General features: G+C 35.6%; 1 protein-coding gene across 1 annotated transcript; it reads left to right on the plus strand.

Moving 5' to 3' along the window:
* Window positions 1-24,302, plus strand: LOC142354406 (E3 ubiquitin-protein ligase NEURL1-like). Its single transcript, XM_075406691.1, has 5 exons — window positions 1-958; window positions 1,320-1,617; window positions 15,063-15,283; window positions 15,566-16,306; window positions 22,938-24,302. Exons 1-5 carry the CDS (start codon window positions 904-906, stop codon window positions 23,270-23,272), a joined length of 1,650 nt encoding a protein of 549 aa, XP_075262806.1. The 5' UTR covers window positions 1-903; the 3' UTR covers window positions 23,273-24,302.

Genomic DNA, 24,302 nt, shown 5'->3' on the forward strand with positions numbered 1-24,302 from the left:
AGTTGACAAATCAGGGCTTACGGGAATTTAGATTTACCTTTTTCTGATTGTTATTCAATTTATAAAGTAGTCATTTAGTGTTTAAGTTATTTATAGCTGTTGTAAAATTCGAATTAATAAGGCGGGATCTAGAAATGTATATTTATGTGAATTTGGAGGGCAGTCCATTTTTGTGATTGTACTGAAAATGATTTAGTTCAATTTTTGAGGCAAAACTACCCAAAATTTTTGTCTCAGTAATTAGGCAGAAACTAGTATTCGAATGAATTCTTTCCTCTATAAAGGTTTTTAATCGCTTCCTCTGTTAAGAATATAATCATCGATAGTTGATGCTTTTACAGCCCTATAATAGGAATATGCTGATCGCAAAAGCTAGCTTTTTCTCCAAGGGCTATTCAAACAATTATTTGTTCATACTTGTGTTTGTTCACAGAAAGAAATTTCATTGGAACAAAATTATTCATTTGCGACAATTTTTCTAGTTGTACCTAATCATTATTTTATGCTTTGTGGGAATTATGTTTACTTAAACCAGATTTTGGGAAATTATTATTCGCGGATGCGGGCAGGCAAAATAATCGTCAAATTGAAGGGAGACCAAATTACTTCCTTTGAAATTAGTGGAAATTTGAAGCCAATCCAATTTTTGTGAAAGCAGTAGAAAGCTTTAACAAGATTTTGTTCTCCATTTTCTTGACTAATTCCCGGCTTTCCTTTCTTACTTTATTCTTTTCCTTCCCTGATCATTAAAAGCCAACTCAGCGCCCGACCACCATTTCAAATCCTTTCATCGCTTTTGTTAACGAGGAGAGTTTATGTTGTGTTCCTTTCAGAGAGGAACAATGTAGATGTTATTAAGTTTCATGAGATCGAGGCACGTGAAAACAACAGCTGCAGCTGAAAATGGGAGGTGCTCTGCAAAGCTCCTTGTCCTCGACTTTTGACATCGATGAAACGGGTTAGTGAATTTCGTTTATTGCTGACCTCGCCTTTCTTGAACTACGAAATTGATGTATTCTTTAGCTCTATATTCGTGCGTCAACAGTCAGAATGTTTTTCAATCATAAATAACTATGGCATTGAAATATCTCTGGCTTGAGGAATCAATGTATGTCCATCTATAATTGATATTTTTACCCCCAGGCATCTAATGTTATCATGTTGCTGTCTTATAAGAAAAGCGAAATGATTTTTTTGAAAGCAATAATTTCACTAGGGAAACAACACGATTTCCAATATTTCGGGGGGGGGGGGGGGCACTCAGAATAATATCTTGCGAAGACATTTTTAAATGAATTTTTAAATGTCTCTGGCTTTAGGTATTGAAGAAGACAATTCCGTCTTTGTGCCCTCGTTGACCTTCAGCCCGAATCATGGAAAGAACTTGCTCCTCTCGAAGAACAACTTGGTCGCAAGACGACTTCCAGGAAGTTTCTGCAATGGAATTGTCTTCTCCGAACAACCAGTGAACGCTTTTGGAGTCACGATCAAGTTGAATAAAGTGGCCACACAGTGGAGTGGATATTTGAGAGTTGGGTTCACTTCTAAGGATCCTTCCAGACTGAACCCAAAGTCACTCCCGAAATCACTGGTCCCGGATCTTTGCTCTAAGAAAGGGTGAGCTAGTATTATATAAATAGTCCAGATAGTTCCTGTTTTCATTTTGGACTGATCAATTTTACAAAGACGTAATTTTTGTCCCTCTGGTTACAGCTAGTTATATGTTTTTTTCTCACTAATGATTTGCCTCTCTCGAAAAAGCGTAGTTGGAGTAAGCAAGATTTATTTACTGGTAAGTGGAGGGAGGTTTTTCAGAAGCATTTGTGTAAGATTATTCTTAGCCCTCCTCCTGAGTAATCACAAAAATTCAGAAGAATAATTGTTTGATTGTTTTAAGCTCCAGTCCCTAAAAGTCTATCAGGGGCGTTGATATTGTAATTTTTCTACGCTTGCGTCTACTTAACAATTTGCAATTTTTTGAATTTTGTCCGATTACATAGTAAGTCCTTGTGTACAATTATGGCACGTGATATGGGGGGGGGGGGTATGCACCTCCTAAGCTGAGAGTGTATAAACCGTAGAATTATTTTTTTTAATTTGAGTTATTTTGGTTGTCATTAATAATCGGAGCTCAATTTAATATAACGGTGGATCGCTAAAAAAAAGCCAATGCAGAATTTCTAATTTCCTCAAATACATAATTTGGGTACTTGAATCGAGATTTTAATTGATCGCGTACGAAGTTGAAGCAATTATTGTAATTATATTGTCTTTTTATGCAGTTTTGATTTCACCCTTTTGTTCTTGAACAATCTATCGATTTAACTTCTCCTTAACTTCTTGGTTTTTATCTGTGACCTAAATTGCTCTACTCAGAAATTAAATCTGTTGCTAAAACTAAAGCGATTATAAGATGTGAGGTCTGACAAGGCCCTAATATCTGAGTGGTTAATGTTGAAGGCTATTACGACGGACATCGGGGTTTCGAAATCCTCCTTGGTCAAAATTTTGCACCTAAAACAATTCATCTAAGCTACAGCCCCCTGTCGTTCGAGAGCAATTTGTCCCACGTTAGTTGGTTGATGTTTTTAAGTGTTTACGTTTGTGGCAGTCCAGTACAATATGCAACCAATTAAATAGCACGTGGCATTAAATAAATCATTATATAAAAGTATGGCACGTGCTCTTTTGACCGAGTCTCTGGGTGCAAATATTATGCAACCAAGAACTCAACAAGTTAAAGAACCGCTGAAAACCAATGAAACAGATGTCATAATTGGTCTAGACCCATGAAAAGAGAGAGAGAGAGGGGTTGGGAACTTTATGCCAGCTTTGTTGAATCCAGGAACTTTTTTTGCTGCGCAAGTTTTGATTGATCGAAATCTGTTGTGGACAGACTTAAAAGAGGTATGATGGGCCAGCTCATGTAAAACTGAATCATTTGCTGCGGCAGATTTCCACATTTCGATTCTCGAGAAAATTTTTGGTTTAAATTTCTTAAATCTCTTTTTTACTACACTGGCTTTCTCAGTTTCCAAATACATTTAAAATTAAAAATAAAAGGGGCTTAAATATACTGGAGGAAACAATTTCATTTTTTTGCAAGTTAAAAGCTTTTACATAATGAGCAAAGAAAGATATTTGTGTTTTCTTTTCCTCGTTATTGATGTTCTATGTTTATACGTCAGCTGTTTCAATTCTCTTATGTTGTGTTTATAAGAATTGTTATACTTAGCTTTTCATTGAATAATTTGTGGATTTAATGTAATAGATTTTAATTGGTGGGGGAAAAAGTTTTAATGTTTTGTTAAGTGTTTTCAACCTATTCTTGCTAATGGTTCTAAATTATGTTTTTTTTGGAAACCTTCGATATTAAAATGGTAAACTTTTTGAGGGAATGTTCGAGGTAAGAAAAATATGTAATCCTCTTTCGCCTAAAGCAGCCTACAGAACTGTTACATATCGGGTTGTCTGTTTTAATTGGTCTATATCCACTTTTTTTCCAAATACAAAGTATTTTTTGAATTAAGCAAACTGATTTTTTGGAACTTGCTTATAGTGTCTCCGCAAAACGTTAGAAAATGTCTTAAAAACTTCAAAATTCTACTTATATTCTACGTTTTCCGTTTTTGGTCTTTGTAGGTATTTCAATAAAAGTTTTATCAAGTTTATATATGAACAATAGGAAATGATATCGCCAGTTTTTTTTACTCGACGAATAATTGTAGATGGCTAATAAAAGAGTTGCGTCCCGGACATAAACGAAAAATCAAACTTGAATTTTTGGTACTGGAACACTAATTTTTCTTTTTTACATTTGATAGCAGTTGGAATTTAAGGTGGTCAAGTACCACTGTCAAAGGAAGCGGCTTTTTGTCTGAAAGCTACGTTTCGCTGCGTTCTTTCTTACCCAATTAAAATTGCATGTATAGAAATTGTTTATTTTTTTAAGAAGCGTTTCTCAGGAATAGTAAACGTCTCTAGTTTTGTCCCTTTTCGACCCCCTAGCCAAAAGCCGTATTTCTATGTAAATAATTGCAGTTAGTTTTATCAAAGCGATGGCTGAGCCTATTATTGGCCTTCTCTTGGTTTTTTCATTTTGTCGTCAGGGTTTTCTTACGACATTATGACGTCACGATCACTTCAAAACTGTTGTTTTGTCAATCTGCAATTTCATTTTTGGTCCTGCAATTTCTACTGAACTGCGTGGGTGACGTCATTTTTTACTCCTAGTGGAGCGAGTTTTTGTTCATTCGCGTGATGAAGTTTTTGGTTAGACAGGGCTTAACTCACTCAAAAAAGGCTTCCTCACTATGAAATTGACGTCCTTACGTTAATTCAAAGAGATCAGGTATCTTCTCTGGCAATCTAACAGCTATGCTTTAAAATTTTCAGAACTTGTTCGAAAAATTCACTTGCTGATGTTTAATCTTATTGAGGCTATGATAGTTATAGATCACACCCTCAAAATGTCAAAAAGGTTATGTTTAATATTTTTAAAGAGTTAATGTCAAAGGACTCTAAAGTAAATATTTAGTCACTTGGCAACTTGGACCTGTAATAGGAGGAAAATGTTTCTAAAACACGACTGTTGATGTGTCTTCGCAAATGAAGAATGGGAGAATTATATGTAAACGCACATTACCGATCCGAAGTAGCGTTGCAACTTTATGGGACTACCTATTGTTGACTGCTTAGGTCGAATAGATAGTGCGCCAAAGTTAATATCAATTCAAATTCTCTAGTATAAAGTTAGCTAGTAAATTCATTTGAAGCCCCCTGTTTTATGATTTCTTCCCTTCATACGCTGGGAGTTTAAGAGCTAGTTCTCCAACAGTAGTCGGTTTTGTTCTAATAAAGCATTTTCAACGCGTGTCGGTTATGGTATTTGTTCAAAAAAAGTTAAATTGCACATTGATAACTTTTCTGAAGTTGATACCAAAGTAAGAAGTGTTTTTGTTATCTGTTGCAATTCTTATTTAGATTTTCCTCTGGAATGAGTTTGTTCTGTTTCCTTGTATTACCTCTATGGGATCTGTGTTTTTTTATTAAGTGCCTAAAATGCACAAATGTTTGGCGATAACTGATGTCATGTCAAAAATAAAATGTATCTAATGTAGTAAAATGAAAATGGAGTTTCAGAATTAGTTTCAAAGAAAACTTTCTTCTTGAGTAATCTAAGTGCCCCACTATTCTGCATAATGTTACTGTTTTTAATGTCAAATCATTCAAATTGTAATATTTTTTTTGTATTCAAGCAAATTTTGACAAATAGCTTAGTTTTTTCCAATGCAAATTTTGTTTTCGATTTTTCGCTCGCAAAAAGGGGTTGTTGGAGTAAGAAAGATTCATTTACTGGTAAGTGGAGGGAAGTTTTTGCAGATGCATTTATGTGTAAGATTATTCTTATCCCTCCTCCTGAGTAATCACAAAAATTAGTCAGAAGAATAAGTGTCTGATTGCTTTAAGCTACTGTCCCTAAGTCTATCAGGGGCGTTGATATTGTATTTTTTTCTGCACTTTCGTCTATTAACAATTTGCAATTTTGTCCAATTCATAATGATTCCTTGTGTAAAATTATCGCACGTGATTTTGGGTAGGGGCATATGAACCCACTAAGCTGAGTGTACAAACGGTAGAATTTTTTTATTTGAGTTTTTTGGTTGTCATTAATAATCGGAGCTCAATTTAATATAACGGCGAATTGCTACAAAGAAGCGAATGCAGAATTTCTAATTTCCTCGAATACAAAACTTTGGCAGTTGAATCGAGTTTTTAATTGCTGGCGTACTAAGTTTGAAGCGATTGTTGTAATTATGTTGTCTTTTATGCATAATTTTTGTTTGACCCTTTTCTTCTTGAACGTCCTTTAGATTTCATTTCACGAGTGACTTTTACGCTTGACTTCTTGGTTTTTTTCTGTGACCTAAATTGCTCTTACTAAAAAATTGAGTCTGCTGCTAAAACTAAAGCGGTTGTAAGATGAGGTCTGAAAATGCCCTGATATCTGAGTGGTTAATGTTGAAGGCTATTACGACGGAAATCGTGGTTTTGTCGCACCTAAAACAATTTATCTAGGCTACAGCTCCCTGTCGTTCGAGAGCAATGTATCGGACGTTAGTTGGTTGATGCTTTTAATTGTTCACGTTTGTGCCCGACCAGTACTATATGCAACCAGTTAAATAGCACGTGCCAATACATAAATCATTATATAAAAGTATGGCACGTGCTCTTTTGACCGAGTCTCTGGGTGCAAATATTATGCAACCAAGAACTCAAGTTAAAGAACCGCTGAAAACCAATGAAACAGATGTCATAATTGGTCTAGACCCATGAAAAGAGAGAGTGGGGTTGGGAGTTTTATACCAGCTTTGTTGATTCCAGGTACTTTTTTGCTGCGCAAGCTTTGATTGATCGAAATCTGTTGTGGACAGATTTAAAAGAGGTATTATTAGCAAGCTCATGTAAAACTGAATCATTTGTTGTGGCAGATTTCCACATTTCAGTTCTAGAGACAAGGTTTGGTTTTAATTTTTCTTTTTACTACTGGGTTTCTGAGTTTCCAAATACATTTAAGACCAACGATAAAGTGCCGGAGGAAACAATTTTATTTTATTTGAAAAGCATTTACATAATGAGCAAAGAAAGATATTTGTGCTTCATTTCTCCGTTATTGCTGTTTTATGTTGTTACGTCAGCTATTTCATTTCTCTTATGTTGTGTTTATAAGAATCGTTTAACTTAGCTTTTCATTGAATAATTTGTGGAGTTTATGTAATAGATTTTAATTGGTGGGGAAAAAAGTTTTAATGTTTTGTTAAGTGTTTTCAACCTATTCTTGCAAATGGTTCTTAATTTTGTTTTTTTTTTGGAAACTTTCGATATTAAAATGGTGAACTTTTTGAGGGAATGTTCGAGGTAAGAAAAATATGTAGTCCTCTTTCGCCTAAAGCAGCCTACAGAACTGTTACATATCGGGTTGTCTGTTTTAATTGGTCTCTATCCACTTTTTTCTCCAAATACAAAGTATTTTTTGAATTAAGCAAACTGATTTTTTGGAACTTGCTTATAGTGTCTCCGTAAAACGTTAGAAAATGTTTTAAAAACTTCAAAATTCTTACTTATATTCTACGTTTTCCGTTTTTGGTCTTTGTAGGTATTTCAATAAAAGTTTTATCAAGTTTATATATGAACAATAGGAAATGATATTGCCAGTTTTTTTTACTAGACGAATAATTGTAGATGGCGAATAAGTGAATTGCGTTTCGGACATAATAAACTGTAAATCAAACTTGAATTTTTGGTACTGGAACACTAATTTTTGTTTTATACATTGGATAGCCTACAATTCAACAATCAATGTGGAAAACAGACTTTAAAAGAAATATTTAGTCATATGGCAACTTGGACCTGTAATAGGAGGAAAATGTTTCTTAAAACACGACTGTAAACGCACATTACCGATCCGAAGTTGCAACGTTCGATAGCATTGCAACTTTAAGGGACTAAATATAGTTGACTGCTTAGGTCAAATAGATAGTGCGCCAAATATTATATCATTCTTCAAATTCTCTAGTATAATAAAATTAGCTAGTAAATTCTTTTGAAGTCCCCTTCTTTATGTCCACACCTTCATGAAGCAGTTAGGATTTCTTCCCTTCGTACGCTGGCGTTTGAGAGCTATTTCTCCGACACTAGTCTGTTTTGTTCTAATAAAGCATATTCGACGCGTGTCGGTTATGGTAATTGTTCCAATAAAAGTTAAATTGCACAATGATAACTTTTCCAAAGTTGATGCAAAAGTAAGAAGTGTTTTTATCTGTTTCGGTTATGATTTTCCTCTGGAATGAATTTGTTCTGTTCCATTGCATTACTTACATGGGATCTGTGCTTGTTTTGATTAAGTGCCTAAAGTGCACAAACGTTTGGCGATAACTGATGTCAAAAATAAAATGTACCTAATGTAGAAAATGGAGTTTCAGAATTAGTTTCAAAGAAAACTTTCTTCTTGAGTAAACTAAGTGCCCCACAACTTTGCACAATGTTAGTGTTTTAAAAATCAAATCCTTCAATTTGCAATTATTTTTTTTTGTTTTTAAACAAATTTTGACATATAGCGTAATCTTTTTCAATGCAAAATTTGTTGTTCGATTTTTTTTTCTCACGCTTTTCTAGCGACACTATGATACTAAATTTAAATCCAAAGAGCGCCGATATTGATTTAATTTTTAATAGCCGCCTCATCTTCTCAGCCGGCTATTATAGCGCTCCTATTTTTTTTTACAATTCAAAGAATTTGAATTGTATTGGGGCGCTGTCTTTTTTTTTTAAGATCTGTTCACACATTTTCATGATTTTTGAAGTCAAATTGGAGTAGTGATTTTGGTCTCGCCGAAACAGGAAATGGAGCGAAAAAGCGAGTGGTTTTGCGGCGTGAATTTTTTTCGCTCAAATTTTAAAGTAGAGTGAGAAAACGGTGTTTGAACAAAAATTCGGTTTCTCTGTAGTGGTTTTTTGTTCACATGCGGCAATTTCACACTGATTTTTACTGTTTTTTTTTTCGATTTTTGGATCGGATTGTTTTCTAAATGGTTTTCCCAATCCATTCACAGCTCTTTCTAGGCCTAGTTTTTTTGTTTGAATTAATTTTTCATTTCTTGCTAGTGGTTTTTTTGTTCACATGCGGCATTTTGACATTGATTGTTTGTTTTTTTTTCTTATTTTTTGATCTGATTTTTTTAATATGGTTTTCTCAATTCACTCATAGTCCATTCTAGGTCTAGTTTTTCTGTTTAGTCAATGAAAATTCTTTGAATTGTACGTCAGGACTTGTCCTGCTATGTTTTTTACTTCGTCGAATAAAATTTTTCGCTTTACCTCATTTTGCCGCTTTTTCAACATTTTGCGTGATATCTTTTTGACTTCTCTAGACTAGTTTCTCTCTTCTCTCATTCTGCTAAAAGTGATTTTGAACATCAGTTGCTCAGCAAAGCAATTCAAAATGAACAGAGTCAGTATAAAAAATTGAAGTCAGAAGTAGAAATGGGATAAACCCATAAAGCCCAATTTTAGATGCCCGCTATTTGAACGTCGTTCCTATAAGTCTTAGTTACCATCTCTAATGCTTATTGGTATTGATAGTAGCCCCTTTAGCCTCTCTCTAAGAAACAGAAGTACGTTATCTTCAATTACGAAATGCCATCAAAATAAATAGGACTTAAAAAATGTTTTTGTACAAAAATCTTTTTTTCAATATCTTCTGTTATTTCAATCCCAATCATGCTTATTGGAATCAACGGCGGTTATTTTCCGGCAATCTGCCGGGTATGTTTCATTTTGAGTCTAATTGATTTTGAGTCTATGACAAACTCTAATACCATCTTTTTAAAACCTTTAGTAACATTATACGCGCTTAACGGCTAAATTAAGGAACCTGGACTGACATTAGAGGCCAATTCGACTGTGCGAAGTCGGTTATGTTGTTTAATGTTAATAGCTCAAATTTGTTTGTTTTAATTTTTTGTTTGACGAGAATGTAAAGTTTCAGTCTCTTCGAGAATTTATTAATTTTCCTTCAGATGCTGTCCATTTGGAAAATTAGTTGTGGACTAATTCCTGTTTTTTTCCTCTTTGAGATCGGACTTGAATCTTTGCGGCAGTCTTCTGGTTCTGTTTTTTTTTCAACGAGATCAGTTTTTACTTGGACTTTTCAAATTTTTTTTTTACTCATTGAAGGTTTTAATGCTAATGGCTGAAAATGGGAAGTCGATAATTGCCTGCTGCAAAGCTATTAATTCCAAATTTCACTGCATTCTGTATTCGTTGAAAAGGCCGTTTCATTTAATTGATTTTTGCTCTAATTGTGAATAGAAATGAAGTTAAAACTTTATGAATGAATGAAGAACGCGTTTTCTGAAGGTTGAATTTGTTTATATATCAATTGTTTTCATTTAGAATGTTGCTGTTTTTCTGACAGAGGTGAAAATATTAACTTCTAAAAATGCGCAATTTTGTCGATTATTTTCAGTTCATTTTAGTAAACAATTTTTAATGTTTCAATGCTCCTAAATTGAAGGTTATCAATAAGTTTGAAAGCTCTACTGAACGTATTTGAACGACAGGAGATTGCGCTCGCGAGGGTAATATAAAAGGCTCTGTCAATATTTTTCCTGTTTTCTTTTCCAACATGAACTGAATGAAATGAACTCAATTCTCTGGTGATGGATTAGGTTCATCATGTAACATTATAACCGTCTAGTGCACTTAATAATTTTAATCTCAGGCAGGGGTTTTTGTCCTACCTTGATTTTTCCAGCCTGTCATCTTGATTATCTATCTCCTCGTGTGATAGGTTTGTTCAAGGCTGTTTTTCATTACAGTCTTTGTCAGTTTAGACGGATTGAAATCTAAGTACTCCCGTTTCGATTGTTTGATAATTTTGTGTGATCTATAATGCTAAGAACGAGCCCTTGAGCTGAATAGTCGAATATGATTAAATTTAAATTATTTGACGATGTTTAGTGACCTAATTATTGCCTTGGTTCCTAAGCAATTAATTTTTGTCTTATTTTGTATAATATCTCGAAAGACGTTTTAATAACTCTAATCCATCTTTTTTATTGTAGACAATATTTTTGGAGAATGAAACCTGATGAGTATGAATAAATTTGTTTTGTTCCTCCAAACAACGTGCTTCCTAATTTGAATCTTGTACGTTGCGACTGGAAGCCATTGGACGCAACTTCTCGTATTTTATAATTATAACTATAACTACTCTTAATTGCTCTCGAACGAAGTTGGAAGCAACTATTGTTGTCTTTTTGTAAATGGTAATTTTTGCGTGACGGTTTGCTTGACTACTGTAAATTTTTGCTTCAGGTTATGACTGCTCTTTTACGACCTAGACTTGCGTTTTGTGTGATTTAATTTTCTCTCTCGTTCACAACTCTCTCGTTCTCTCTCGTTGTTAAACAGCTGAACTTAAGTGTCAGCAGTTTATTACTAAAATTCGAATGAAAAATGCCACAAAATTTGTGGTATATAATAACTTCTAATGACGTCATTTGAAGCATTGTCGTGAACTTCTTAACCCCCATCACTGAAGGATGAAGCAGGCTGTAATAGATTAGGGCTCCCACGAGCCGCCTGAGTGCGATTCTTGCGACATTTGTTGGTTTTGTGAATTGATTGCTCTCAAACTAAGCTGGAAGTAAACGTGTGTCTTTTTAATGCAAATTTACTGCTCAAGTTTATGGCACTTTTTCTCGAATAGTCGTCTTTCTATCTCGATTCCTTGATTTTGCGTGATCGAAAGTGCTATCATTCAAAAATGATACATAGAAGATTTCGAAGCCGTAACTGCTAAATGGTTAATGTGACAGACTGGTGTCTGTTAGCACCCGTAAGAATTTATTTAGGCAATCTCCGTCGTATCTAGCGATCTCCTTCGTTTGAGGGCAATTCGCCCGACGTTAGTCGGTTTATAATAACTATTAATATTATAAGTTTTTGCAAGTGCAAATAATTACTTCTCCAAGTGCACTTAACTTTGTTCATCTGAGCAAAAAATATTTTTAATTCTAGTGCGAAATTAAAAATAGTTGTAGCCCATTGTTTTATGTCTGATAAAAGTGGCATGCTTCTTCAAAGAGTTGTGGTGTTTCTTTTTGACAACTTGGCAATCTATAACAGATTTACAATTTATTTTCAAATCACCCTGTACTAATGTTTTCTAACGTTGTCTAGTACTTAGGTGTTTACGTTGATTTTTGATACGTAGAAATTATTTGTATTGGGCAGGGGCTCTGGAACAGCAGCATGAAAGTAGTAAGTTAGTATTCCCACCTTTAAAAGTTCCAAGAATTGTAATGTTTTTCTGCGCTTGAACATATTTGTGCTTCTTTTGGGCTGTGTTAGAGAGACTCATTGATGATAGTTTTCATGCGTTGTTTAATAGTCGTACTCATCTTCTCAATCTGACTTTTCCGACTTTTTGATTTCATTGAGTTGCGATTTTGGACACGCTGGAGTAGTTCAGGGAGTGAAAAGGGAAGTTGGCTCGAAGCGTGATTTGTTTCAATCTCCTTTTTAAGTTGAGCGGGAAGTTGGTGTTTGAAATTTTTTTGCGTTTTGGAAGTAATATGCGGTAATTTGACTTTACTTCTGTTTTTTTTTCTAATTTTTTAATTAGTTTTTAAATAGTCTTGCCTGTGTTTTGACCAATCTTGTAGTTTTTTATTGTCCTGTTGCTTGAGCGCCTTTATAACTGCTTTCATTGGCACACTAATGTCGCGTAATAGAAGCATTGTGATGGTGCAGCTTGATATCTGAAGGTTTCAATTACTTTTGAAGTCATAATTTGTTTTCCACAAGTATTCAATTTTGAATATTGTTTTGTTTTTTTTTCATCACTTATCTTTTATCACTTAGTCTCATTTGGACAAATTTCCACAGTTTTATAATTATGCATAAATTTTTCTAACTAATGGTTTCGATTCATATTCAGTAATTTTATGAGTTTTTCCATATTTATTTTCATAATTAGCGTCATTCTAATGTCTTATCACTCAATTTCATTAATGACAGGTCCCATCGGTTAGTGTAGACTAAAATTAATCAAAGTAATATTTTCAAAGAATATGAGCAAGTTTTTACTTTTTTTGCCTCATTTGCCGCCTTTTAGGTTGTCTAATTTTTTGGTCTCAATAATGACAGTCGTCATCGGTTCCTAATTGGGCATAAATGAATCTAATCACAGGTCTGAGATTATAGCGGTTTTCTCAAAATCTTTGTTTTGTAGTTGTTGAATATTGAGTTCTTCGCGTCTCGTTATATTTGTTTTCTCAAAATTGAAAGTTCTTGTTGACATTCTAGTGTGGCATACTCGTCGTCCATTTAGTGCTTTTGCCTTCTTATGTTCATTTTTACTGCTCTCGAACTAAGATTGAGGCAATTATTGTAAACATTGTGCTCTTTTTTATGCTAAATTTTCGCCGGGTTGTTTTTGCGTCAAATTTCGCCTCAAATCCATATTTGTTTTCATAATTAGCGTCATTCTGATGTCTTATCACTCAATTTCATCAATGACAGGTCCCATCAGTCAGAGTGGGGCTGAAATTAGTCAAAGTAATATTTGCAAAGAATTTGAGCAAGTTTTTAATTTTTTGCCTCATTTTCCCCCTTTTAGGTGCTAATTCTTTGCTTTCAATAATGACAGTCCTTGGTTTTTGATGGGGCATGAATGAATATAATCAACGATCTTAGATCATTGGGTTTTTTTAATAAAGTCCTTGTTTTTATAATTTTTGAATTTTGAGTCCTTACCATTTTGTTAATTTTCCCCTTTGTAGGTTGGCTGATTTTTTGGTCCCGATAATGACAGTCGTCATTGGTATCTGATGGGGCTTAAATGAATCTTATCAACGGTCTTAGATTATAGCGTTTTTTAAATATAATCTTTGTTTTTATTGTTGCTGAATTTTAAGTACTTCCCGTCTTGTTAATTTTCTTGTTGACCTTCTAGTGCGGCATACTTGCGTCAATTTAGTGGCGTCAGCTTTTAGCTCTCGCTTTTATTGATTTAGATACCGTTTGTTTTTGATGGGTCGTTTTTGCGCTTTTGTTCTGGAAAATCTTGTGACTTCTCAAGTAACTTTTTTATTCTTTACATTGAGTGATTTAAGTTGCTCTCATTCCGATTTGAAGTTTTTTGCTAATATAAAGTGATTGTTAGTGGTCGAGACTTAAAGCCTTTGTAGCTTAGTGATTAATATGTTAATATGTCCATTTTTTGCGCATATTGGATCAAGTGAATAGTTGACTGTCAAAATTTGATGTTGCTAGAAAAAACATGATTTTCAGGTCCAGGTTATTAGTAAATTCAATCCTTTGATTGTAATTCAGGACATCCTATGTTTTTTCTTTGTCGAACAAAAATTTGTTTCGCTTTACCATAGTTCACAGCTCGTTCAACTTTTTGCGTGAAATCGTTTTGACGTCTGCAGCCTAGTTCGACTCGTCTCTCATTCTGCTCAAAGTGATTTTAAGCAGCAGTTGCTCATCAAAATCTAAAGAGATTACCGAAAAAGAAGTTTGAGATAAACCAGAAAAATTAGAAACAGGATAAACTCATAAAGCCTGTTCTTGTTGAAAGATAGTTTTTCATTATTGTTTCCATGCCAATTGGGGTTGGGGGAATCAATGGGGGCTATTTTCCGGCAATCTGTCGGTTACGTTGAATTAATTTTTTTGGTCTTGTTAAAAATTTCTATTGTAGCCAATGCGTTTAGTGACTTCGGCTTCCCTTATATTTGAGAAATATCCAATATTTGAAATTTATGGGCATTTGTTATTCTTTTAGTTACCTTGGCAGTTGACACTGATCCTTATTTTCTATTTAATGTTTGGTTGCGGTCAAATGTTATTATTGACATCTGTTTTCAGAAAGCATAAGCCTACTTTTTTTTTTTACTTGTCTCTTCTTCGGTCCTTGAGTTATTTATTGATAACCAATGCTTTCTAATTGTCAATAATTTGATCTGGTTACAGCTTTCAACCTTTACATTGCGTGTTTTAATGACTTTGGTTTATAAGCTTCGCAAAGGACTAACTTTTATACGCGGTGACTAAACTGGTGACTTCCGGTTTTTCCAAAACTTCTTTTGCTCGCTCTCAAAGTAGCTCTTGATTTAAATTGGAGGAGTCAACTGAAGATATAAATAGATATAGAGGAATGTTATTTCAAGGAAGCTGTTTGTAACAATGTAAACTTTGACAAATTTTACTACACCAGGACAGAAAAGTCATCGCAGCAATTAGAAAATAGCAGAATTTTCTTATTTTTTTGGGTCTTTATTGGTATTTGAGAATAAATGTCTAAGAAGAAATTGCAGCTATTTGCTGGCAATGTGCTACCTGTTTTGTAGCACGTCTCTGTAAAGTCTGCCGAAGATGTTTTCTGTCAAGCTGTCATACGATTGTTAGAAGAAACTTTTTGTCCCTTAGAACAAGCTTAGCCAAAAGCTTTAGTGACTGCTATGGTGATTGTTCTTTCTATGTTTCAGGTACTGGGCAAAGTCGTTGGACTACGAGAACCTCTCAAGTGGAGACGTGATTCATGTGTGGGTGGATTCCAGAGGTCTCGCAAAGTACACTGTCAATTCCCACCTTCCAGGCAGGGAAGCGTGCCGTGTATTTCTCGAGAAACTTCCAATTGCCGAGTATTTGTGGGCAGTTTTCGATGTATACGGAAACTGTACAGAAATTGAAATTATGCCAAATTCCGGTGAGTTTTCCGGCCTTTTGACTGCGATTGAAGTCTTTTTTTTAGTATATTTTCCGTATCTATAATAGTCTGGTTTTTGGGTTACCCTTCATCTGTTCTGCGCATGATTTCGAATGCGTAGAAATCGAATAAAATAATTGAATCTTAAAAATTCTTTTTTTGTTCGACCATGATAACTCCACCTCCGCGACCCCCCCCCCCCCTGAGTTAAACGTTTTGTTTTCTACATAGTAGCGTGGTGGCGTACTGTGTTGGTAGTCAATAATTGTAAATTTTTTTAAGGACCGAGAAACGTGCATGAAATGACCATTAGACAATCATACTCTGGTTGTTGTCTCACCCCACTGTCAACTCCAATCGCTTTCTGCAACAACTCCAACTCTACTAACAATCAATTCACACATACCTCAACGGCTGCCGCCATATTTGCTAACAACCTATCAATCCAACTCGGATCAAACCCCATTTTACCAAATGACCTGTTCGACATTTTCTTCCACCCGGTCTGTGGGTCCAAGGTTCAGATTTCAGACTGCGGCACAGTTGCTCTTCGAGACCCGGACACTTATCACAACGGATTACTGTTTGTCAATTCGCCGTTGCTGTGTAATCGAACTTACCTGTTCACAATTGTGGAGAAATCAGAACGTTGTCTGGGGAATTTAAGAATTGGAGTTACAGATGTAAACCCGTCCGTTCTGGCTAAGAATCCAGAACCTTGGCCCGCAGATTCGATGGATTTTTCCAGTGCTCGAGAAGGGGAGTTTTGGCACGTGTGCCAGATATTTCAAGCGTGCAATGTCGGAGATGTCATTGCAGTGTTTGTGACCAAATTGTCAAAGACGAGTAATCAGCGGGTTGTAATGTTTAACATCATCCATCCTAAAGCGGCTGCTTCGAGTAGTTCACCAGAGAGTGAGTTGTGGAACGGTTGGTTAAAGCTGTGTGACGTCACACCCGTTACTGGACAGCTTTGGTTACTGATTGACCTGTTTGGTAAAACGAACTCGGTTGCTCTTATTGGTGAGTTAGCTGTCATTAATTGCCCTGCCCCTAAACAAAGATCATCGAAATTGTTTCTGTCAAGTTCACGCTATTTTTTTTTCAATGAAGAATTTGTTTGATTTGGGTCGGTTTTCTAGCTTGTTTTGTGTCGCAGTTGGATAGTTTTCGAAAATGAATAATCTTGAGCAATTGCTGTTTTGTTCTGGTGTTTAAGCCGCCCTCATTCCAGCAGGCTATTTTTGCTCTCCTATTCTGTATTGGTTGGATTGTGTTGGTGTGCTCTTTTTTGTAAAATAGAGCTTTTGGAACATCATAAACAGGTAAAGCTCGGCGGGCCTTAAGTTGCAAAAGAGGACCTCGGCTGGCTTAGTAGCTTTTTAGGTGCTGTATGTGCTGAAACTGCTCGGAGGCCTTCATTAACTGTGAATATGTCAGTTTTTGCCGTTTTTGGGCCTGATTGCACCTATCGTTCCTTTCTGTTGTCGATTTTCTTTAATTGCTCTCAAACGAAGTTTGTAGCAATTATATAAGTCCTGTCGGTCTTTTTTATGCGATTTTTTTGTCTGACGCTTTTGACGTTGCGTCCTCAAAAACGTGATGAACAGGTAGCACCCAGCGGGCATTAAGTGCTCTTAGAGCCTTTCAGCTCTGTTTCAGCTCAAACTGTTTTGGAGACTTATACCTATGGTGTGAAAGGTTGAAGACCCCTCCACGGTTGACCCCCCCCCCCCTATTGCACCCCCGCGCTGTTAACCCCACCCCACTGTTGCCCCCCTCCATCAGCCCGGTGACCATCATGCCCTAAGTATTACGGAACCTCCTCTTTGTTTTAATTATAGGCTACTGCATAGTTTCTAGGGTAAATGGAATGATTTCACCATTTTAACATCTCGAACTTTAGCATTTTTTGACAAAACAAGCATTTTTTTAAATTTTGACATTTTTCTTTTTTCAGGTTTTTTTCCTTATTCAGGTCTTACCAGACCGAGGGGCCAGAAAACACCCTAAGGGGATTGATAGTGACAACTTTTTTTGGCCATGGAGTAGTTTTTCAACTTTTTAATGTCACAAGTTTTAGCAATTTTTTTTTATATAAAACTTGCTTTTTTTAAGTTTTTTTGAAAATGTTTGTCGTTTTTTATTAGCTTTTTTTTTGGCCTCAAGAGCCAAGGAACCTGCTCTAAGGTTTGAAATTAGGATATTGTATAGTTTCTAGTTGTAATGGAATGTCTTGCAAGATTTTAACATCACGAATTTGAGCATTTTTGAAAATTTTGGCTTTTTTAGTTTTGTGACAGTCATTATTCTTGTTTTCTGAGCCTCACTGGTCAAAAAACCTCCGTTAGGGTTTGATAATAAGTTACTGCAAAAATTTTGTAGGTCATGGGTTAATTTTCAACTTTTTAATATCACATGTTATAGCAATTTTTTTAAAATATAATTTGCATAAGTTTTTGGGTTTTGTCGTTTTTCAGGTTTCTCTAGCATCAAGAGCCACGAAATTTTCTCTAGGGTTTGATATATAACTGCATAGTTTGTGGGTGTAATGGAATGTTTTCCAAGACTTTAATATCTCTCGAATTTAAGCAATTTTAAATATTTGCAAGGCATCAGGGGCCCTGGGACCACCTGCAAGCTGCTGCATATTTTAAAGTCAATGGGATAGTGATCAATTTTTTTAATGAATCCAGGTTTTGTAATTTTTGGTTAAAATTGTGATACTTAAATTTTTTTGAATTTTTTCATGTTCCAAATGGATCTTTATGAGCCAGTGAAACTATTTGCGGCTTGAAACAGGGATACTGGTTAGTCTCTTGACAAACTCTTAAGACAAAATGGTTCTTAAGATAATAATATCTTTAATTTAAGCAAGTTTTTGTTAAAATTTGCAATTGTTTCCAAAATTTTCCAATAAATCTGGTCTTTTTCTGAGTTTAGCGACCATTACTGGCCAATGAAACTTTTTAAGATGGGCTAATTTGAACTTTTTTCACTGCGCAGTTGAAAACTTTTTAATTTTGCGTTTTTCAGTCTTTGTATGATTTATTTACTAACAAGGCTAGAAAACTAGAAGTTGCAGAGTGCAATTCCATCATGGAAAATATTCCTATCTCTTTTGCTCTCTGTCGGTTAGGGTTTCTTTTCTTCTCTTTCTCGTTCACGTTTTATCTCTTTGTCTCACTCTATCTCTCTCTCTCTCTCTCTCTCTCTCTCTCTCTCTTTCTTTCTTACTGATGCCGCACTTCAGCTGCTGTTATGTGACGTAATGTCATCTTCTCTGATCCTCATTAACAATAAGTTGTAGTAGAAATTTTTTCATCATAAATGACTGAACAAGCTCTTCTTAGGAAATCATTGCTGATTGCTCTCAAAAGCAATTTGTAGCAAATATATTAATCGTGTTTGTCTTATGCAATTTTTCGCTTGGCCGATTTTCCGTCTGACCCATTTGATCTTCGTCTTCGGAAACAGGAAGTAGCGCCCAGTTTGCGTTAAGTCCTTTTAGAGCGTTCAATCCACTAGTCTTCAAGTATGCGATTAACGAAAAATGTTTTGGAGTCCCCACCACCCCCACATGAGTCAATTTACGCCCCCTTAAATTCATATAAAGTCAGCCTCACTAAACCGTGGCTAGCTACTGAAGAAGCCAACCGCTCGCCGGTCGTTTGAGAGCAAATCGCCCGACGTTAGTCGGTTATGTTTGTTTTAATTAATTTCGATGTTGCAAAGGTCGGTCATGGTTTATGTGGCTATCATGTTACGCTAAATGTCTGTTTATGATACTGTATTTGGTTTCTTTTGTTTGTGCCAACTTTAACATCAGAAACAGTTTTTTTGATTTTTCAAGTTTTTTGAAATGTTTTGGATTTTTTCGGCTGTTAAATATCTCTTAGGGCTACGAAACTTTTCTAAGGTTTAAGAATGGGTTAAATGATTTTTAACAACACAGAAATTTTTTTGACGACCGGGATATCATTAATTTTTGCAACTTATAAATTAATTTTTACAATTCATTGCTAATTGTTGTTTTCAATTGCTCTCAAACAAAGTTTGTAGCAATTATAGTGGTCCTGGCAGTCTTCTTCATGCAATTTTTCGCTTGACCGGTTTTTCGTCTCACTCATTTGACTTTTCGTCCAAAATTTCGTCGAAAACGGGATAAATAGGTCGCACTCAACGGGCAATAAGTGCTCTTAGAGCCTTTCAGCTCACTAGTGTCCAGGTATGCGATTCACAGAAACTGTTTCAGAGACTTATACATATATGTGAAGGGTGGTTCTTAGTGGTTGACCCCTCCCCCTTCCCCCCAACAATCCGATCCCCCGCGCATCAGCCCCCCGCTCTCCTCACCTCAACCCCCCCCCCCCCCCCACAATCTCCACTCCTGTACATTGTTCAACCCATAAGGGCTCCGTGCAGCCGCAAACACCCTTCCCACCGTTGACCCCCCCCCCCATTGTTGCCCCCCCCCCCATCAGCCCCCCTGGTATATCCCCCGCTGCGTTTAAATCACGCCTCTTCAATTGAGCTAAAGCTAGCAGCAGGAAAGCGTGGCTAGCAACTGACGATGCCAACTGCTCGCACGTCGTTTGAGAGCGATTCGCCCGACGTTAGTCAGTTTAAGTTCAAGTTTTTAAATATTTATTTTTAGTGATCCGGAAACAGTCTTCAGGCTAAATTTTGGGCAATGAATAATTTCATTGAACTAGATGAAATTTCAATGACATAAACATCACAAGTTATAGCAAGTTTTTATTTTTTCCTACTAATTTTATCCAATTGTATCCAAATTTTCAGTTTTTTTAGTTTTAGGGGAAACAAAACTCCTTTAAAGCTTAAAAAATTGAATTCGTGAATTTAGCTTAAAAGAAGCTATTTTGAAAGGGTTTTCCAAGATCTTTGGCGCCTTTCTTTTAAATTTTGATTTATATTTCTGTACTTGTTTCAGTTTCTGCCCTCTGTTTGGCGTGTGTTTGATCAGAAGTTTTTGACTTTTGGCAAGAGGTTGCCAGATTTGAAATAAATGTCTTTGAACCTAACTAAACTTTGAAATAATTTCAAAATTTAACGAATTTGTTTTTATTTTAGTTTGACTGCTTTTTCAACTTGTTTGTTTTTGTGAAAACTGCCAGGCATAAAGTAGCATATCTTGCTGCTAGGTATTCAATTCTTTTCAAACCAGAAGATTGTTGTTAAGGACATAAAACTAGTAATATTAACAGAATTCTGTGATACTTGCTTCGAAAAATTCACTTGTGGTTTCTGCTTCTGCTTGTCGTTTGTGTCCAAAAAGATATCTGTGAGATGCTTTGTTTTGTTTTTCCAGATTCTTGGATAATAATTATCAGTTATCGGTACCTTAACAATCAGATTATCTTCAGTACAAACTCTCTTCTGATGATTCTCAAAGTATGTAATAATTTGTGTTATCCAATCTTACGGTTAGTGAATTGAGTTCTCTTGTTTTCCATTTAATTGTTTGGATTTTAATTCAGGAGTTGTACTGCAATATTTTTCAAGCTTTTTATTTTGTTCATGACTTAACTTTGAATTTTTTCCTAACATGGACTTCTGTTTTCGAACAATGAAATTTAAAAGGAGCATACTAACAGCTTTTAAAAGCTAGTAATGTAAAAAGTCGACGTACATGCGTCTCCACACCTGCCGATCCCCCATCTACCTATCCCCCTCCCCCTCCCCACCTACCTACCCCGCATCTGCTCTCCCTGCCCGCACCTACCTACCCCCAAGCCCAGTACTACCTACCCCCTCGCCCATCGATCTATCCCCTCCTCACCAAGCTACCACCATCATACCTTCCCACCTACATACCTCCACCCTCATCAACCCTGCCCCATCTATCTACCCTCGCCTTACATACTACCCCCTCCTTTCCAAGCTACCCCTACCTACCTACCCCCAACAGCACCCTACCCCTTCAAAACTAAAGAGTGCGCCTGCTTTTTTCAGAACGCTAGTTTTATTAGCCATTTATTATTTTCCCTTTGATCCTACCGATATAGGTAGAACACCTGCTCTTTCTTTGATAATTGTGATTTAGAGAATATATGATTATATTGAACCACTCTTCGAGTCGTGTGTGTTATTCAGCAGGCTACGTTTTTTAGCTGAAGCAAGTTTGTTCGTGACTTGAAATTTTGACTTTTGTTGAACATTGACATCTGTTTCCCACTTTAACAGTAGCTTAGTTTGTAATGTGTAGTAAGTAGAACTGCTTGTAGTATTCAAGGTGACGTCATTTTGACAAATTTTGATCCATGATTGTCCCTCCTACCTATCCACCATCGACCTAACTCCCACCCTCCCCACGCAAACGCACGTATGCACATTCCTAACTAAAAATTGTTTTTTTTTAATCGATATATTGGTTTATTTGTTTCGTTATTGATTTTTCTTTAATTGGTATGGTTTTTTCAACAATTCGTATTAAGGTAAGACTAGTTAATAGTTTTTATTGCACTCTAAGACTCGTTTCTTATCGTTTCTAAAACTCTTTTCGACTTCTCCAGGCTAGTTTCATTTTTTGCCTATTCTGTTCAAACCGCTTTTAGACAGCAGTTGCTCAGTAAAGCAATTGAAAAGCAACGGAATCAGTATTAAAAAACTGAATCAAAAATAAACAGGATAAACCCATACAGCCGAGTTTTAGAAGCCGGCTACTTGAAGTTAGTTCCTATAAGTCTTAGCTGCCATCGCTTATGCTTTTTGATATTAATACTAGCCCCTGTATCTTTTCGTTAGGAAACAGCAGTATGTCTAACAACGAACTTAAATTTTGATAGTATGCACTTTAAAAATGTTTTCCCCCATCAATCAGTTTCCGTTTTTTTCTTTGAATCCGGGATATTTTCCGGCGATTTGCCGGGTATATTTAGTTATATATTTTGTAATGGCTCTCAAAACAATTAGCAATTATTAATTGCTCTCGAACTTAGTCTGAAGCAATTACTGTAAATAAGTTGGTTTTTTTATGCAAAGTTTTCGCTTGACCTTTTGACTTTTCGAATGAATTATACGCCCTTGACTTTATCGTTTTGCATGATCCAAATTTCCGTTTCATTCCTAAGTGTCAGCTAGTGAACTCAAGTGGCGGGACTTCACTAGAAAAATTCAATTGAAAAATGCGACGAAACAGGTGAAAATTTATTCGTTGTTATAGTGGTATAAAATAACCTCAGTGACGTCATTTGAAGCCACCCGTAAAGAATTTGGTAAGTCCCGAGGACATTAAGTTGTTGACCTTTTATCTGAGAGCTTTTGTAGTCTTTGAGTATGTGATTCACCGAAACTGCGGAGGAGACATAAATTGATGGTTTGAAGTCCAATTCTTGGTAGTTTTGGACCAAGCAGCAAAATCTGTTTTCTAATTGGTTCCTAATTGGTTTTCTAATGCGCACAAAATAAATTTTTTTCGAATCGTCATAGTTGATCCAGGAGCTTGCTAGCTAAATGATTTTGGGATTATTTTTGAAAGCTGTATAATTCGTTGTTCTTCCTTGCATTGTTTTCATTCCATTTAATTAATGAAGTATTCAACGGTATTTTGGCTTTACAAATTCTTTCATGTGACTTAAGCACCTTTCATAAATGCAGTAGTTAATACATTGCAATGTCTGCGAATTAACAGGTATGACCTCTCAATTCCGACCTGAAGACCAACATTCAATGTGCTCATCTTCATCTAGCCAACAAACTCCTGTGACCTTGGTCGAACTTGTTTACTCCCCTTCGAGCAATTCCACGCCAGAATTGAACGCCAAGCGGAGAGATCTCGACGATGACAATGATAGCTTAAACGCTGAATGCGCAGTTTGCATGCAGTATAATAGCGACACTGTGATCTATGACTGTGGACATTGCTGTCTATGTTACAACTGTGCGCACGACTTGTTGAGGTTGAAACACCACTGCCCTATTTGCAGAAGACCAATCAAAGACGTTATTAAAGTTTTCTATGGTTGACAAAGTATATATATAGACTTTATCTATGCGATAAATCGAGTTGGTACTGGATAGAAACAACTCCGGTAATGATATTGGTGTCCATTAATTATTGAACAGTATTTTCGGATTGTTATTCTCGTACTTCTATGTTAATTGATACGAAAATCTGCTTATGTGTAAATTGATTGGGCTAAAAGAGGTCCCAGCAGTTCCCCCTCGTTATAATATGACCATCTATAATTAATATTTCAATACCTTCATTATGGTATATATCCTGTGGTTAGACCCAGCTCTTATAAAGCTTCGCAACCATTTATAAGTGCACAAACATTTGTATTTACTGTTGGTTATAAAAACAAAATTATGTGTGCTTAGGAAAAAGGAGAGTAATCATGCATGGATCTTGTTAACTTAGAGTCCTCTTTTGACATTCGAATATTGACCGGCATTGTCGTAAAGGCCATATGAAGCTTGCTTCAACGCTGGAAATGTTTAATGGTTGGGGAAGACAATATCTTCGAATTTTATTATATGGCTATACTCTTCATTATCTTTTTTTATGGAAATTTCCAGACAATTTTAATTATGGGTTGGGCTAATTTTGTCCATAATTCGGCTTCCTCCGCCCACTTATTGGCTTCTCTATTGTTTGTCCTTGATTGTCTCGCGGACATCTATGGTAACAAGATCCTTTTCAAGGCTGACTAATAAATTTAGATTTGTCTTTGGGGCGTGGTTTTAATAAATTACATGTATGACTGGGTTTTGAAATTTGTGCATTACTTGATAAACTGATAATAATGAAGGTCATATTTCGTAGTTTTGTGTTTATCATGTTGAAAGATTGTATTTTTACAGATTAGTTTTTTCCCCAATTTAGCTGCAATGTTTAATGTGCAATGCAAATCGAAATTGACAACTGTCACGGGCGGTGTATTTAAAAATTGCTTTAAATCTGTATATTTTAGTTGTTATTAGATTAGCTTCAGATTTTGAGTTTTCTATCAAAATTTTTGTTGCATCTACAAATTAATTTTTTATTTCATTG

The sequence above is a fragment of the Convolutriloba macropyga genome, chromosome 15 (assembly GCF_964194025.1).
Source record: "Convolutriloba macropyga chromosome 15, txConMacr16.3, whole genome shotgun sequence".
NCBI classification, from domain to species: domain Eukaryota; kingdom Metazoa; phylum Xenacoelomorpha; order Acoela; family Convolutidae; genus Convolutriloba; species Convolutriloba macropyga.

Coding starts and splice junctions, on each gene's coding strand:
- LOC142354406 (XM_075406691.1), top strand. CDS start 904: ATGGGAGGTGCTCTGCAAAGCTCCTTGTCCTCGACTTTTGACATCGAT. Junction 959..1,319: donor TTTTGACATCGATGAAACGG/GTTAGTGAATTT, acceptor CTCTGGCTTTAG/GTATTGAAGAAGACAATTCC. Junction 15,284..15,565: donor TGAAATTATGCCAAATTCCG/GTGAGTTTTCCG, acceptor AATTTTTTTAAG/GACCGAGAAACGTGCATGAA.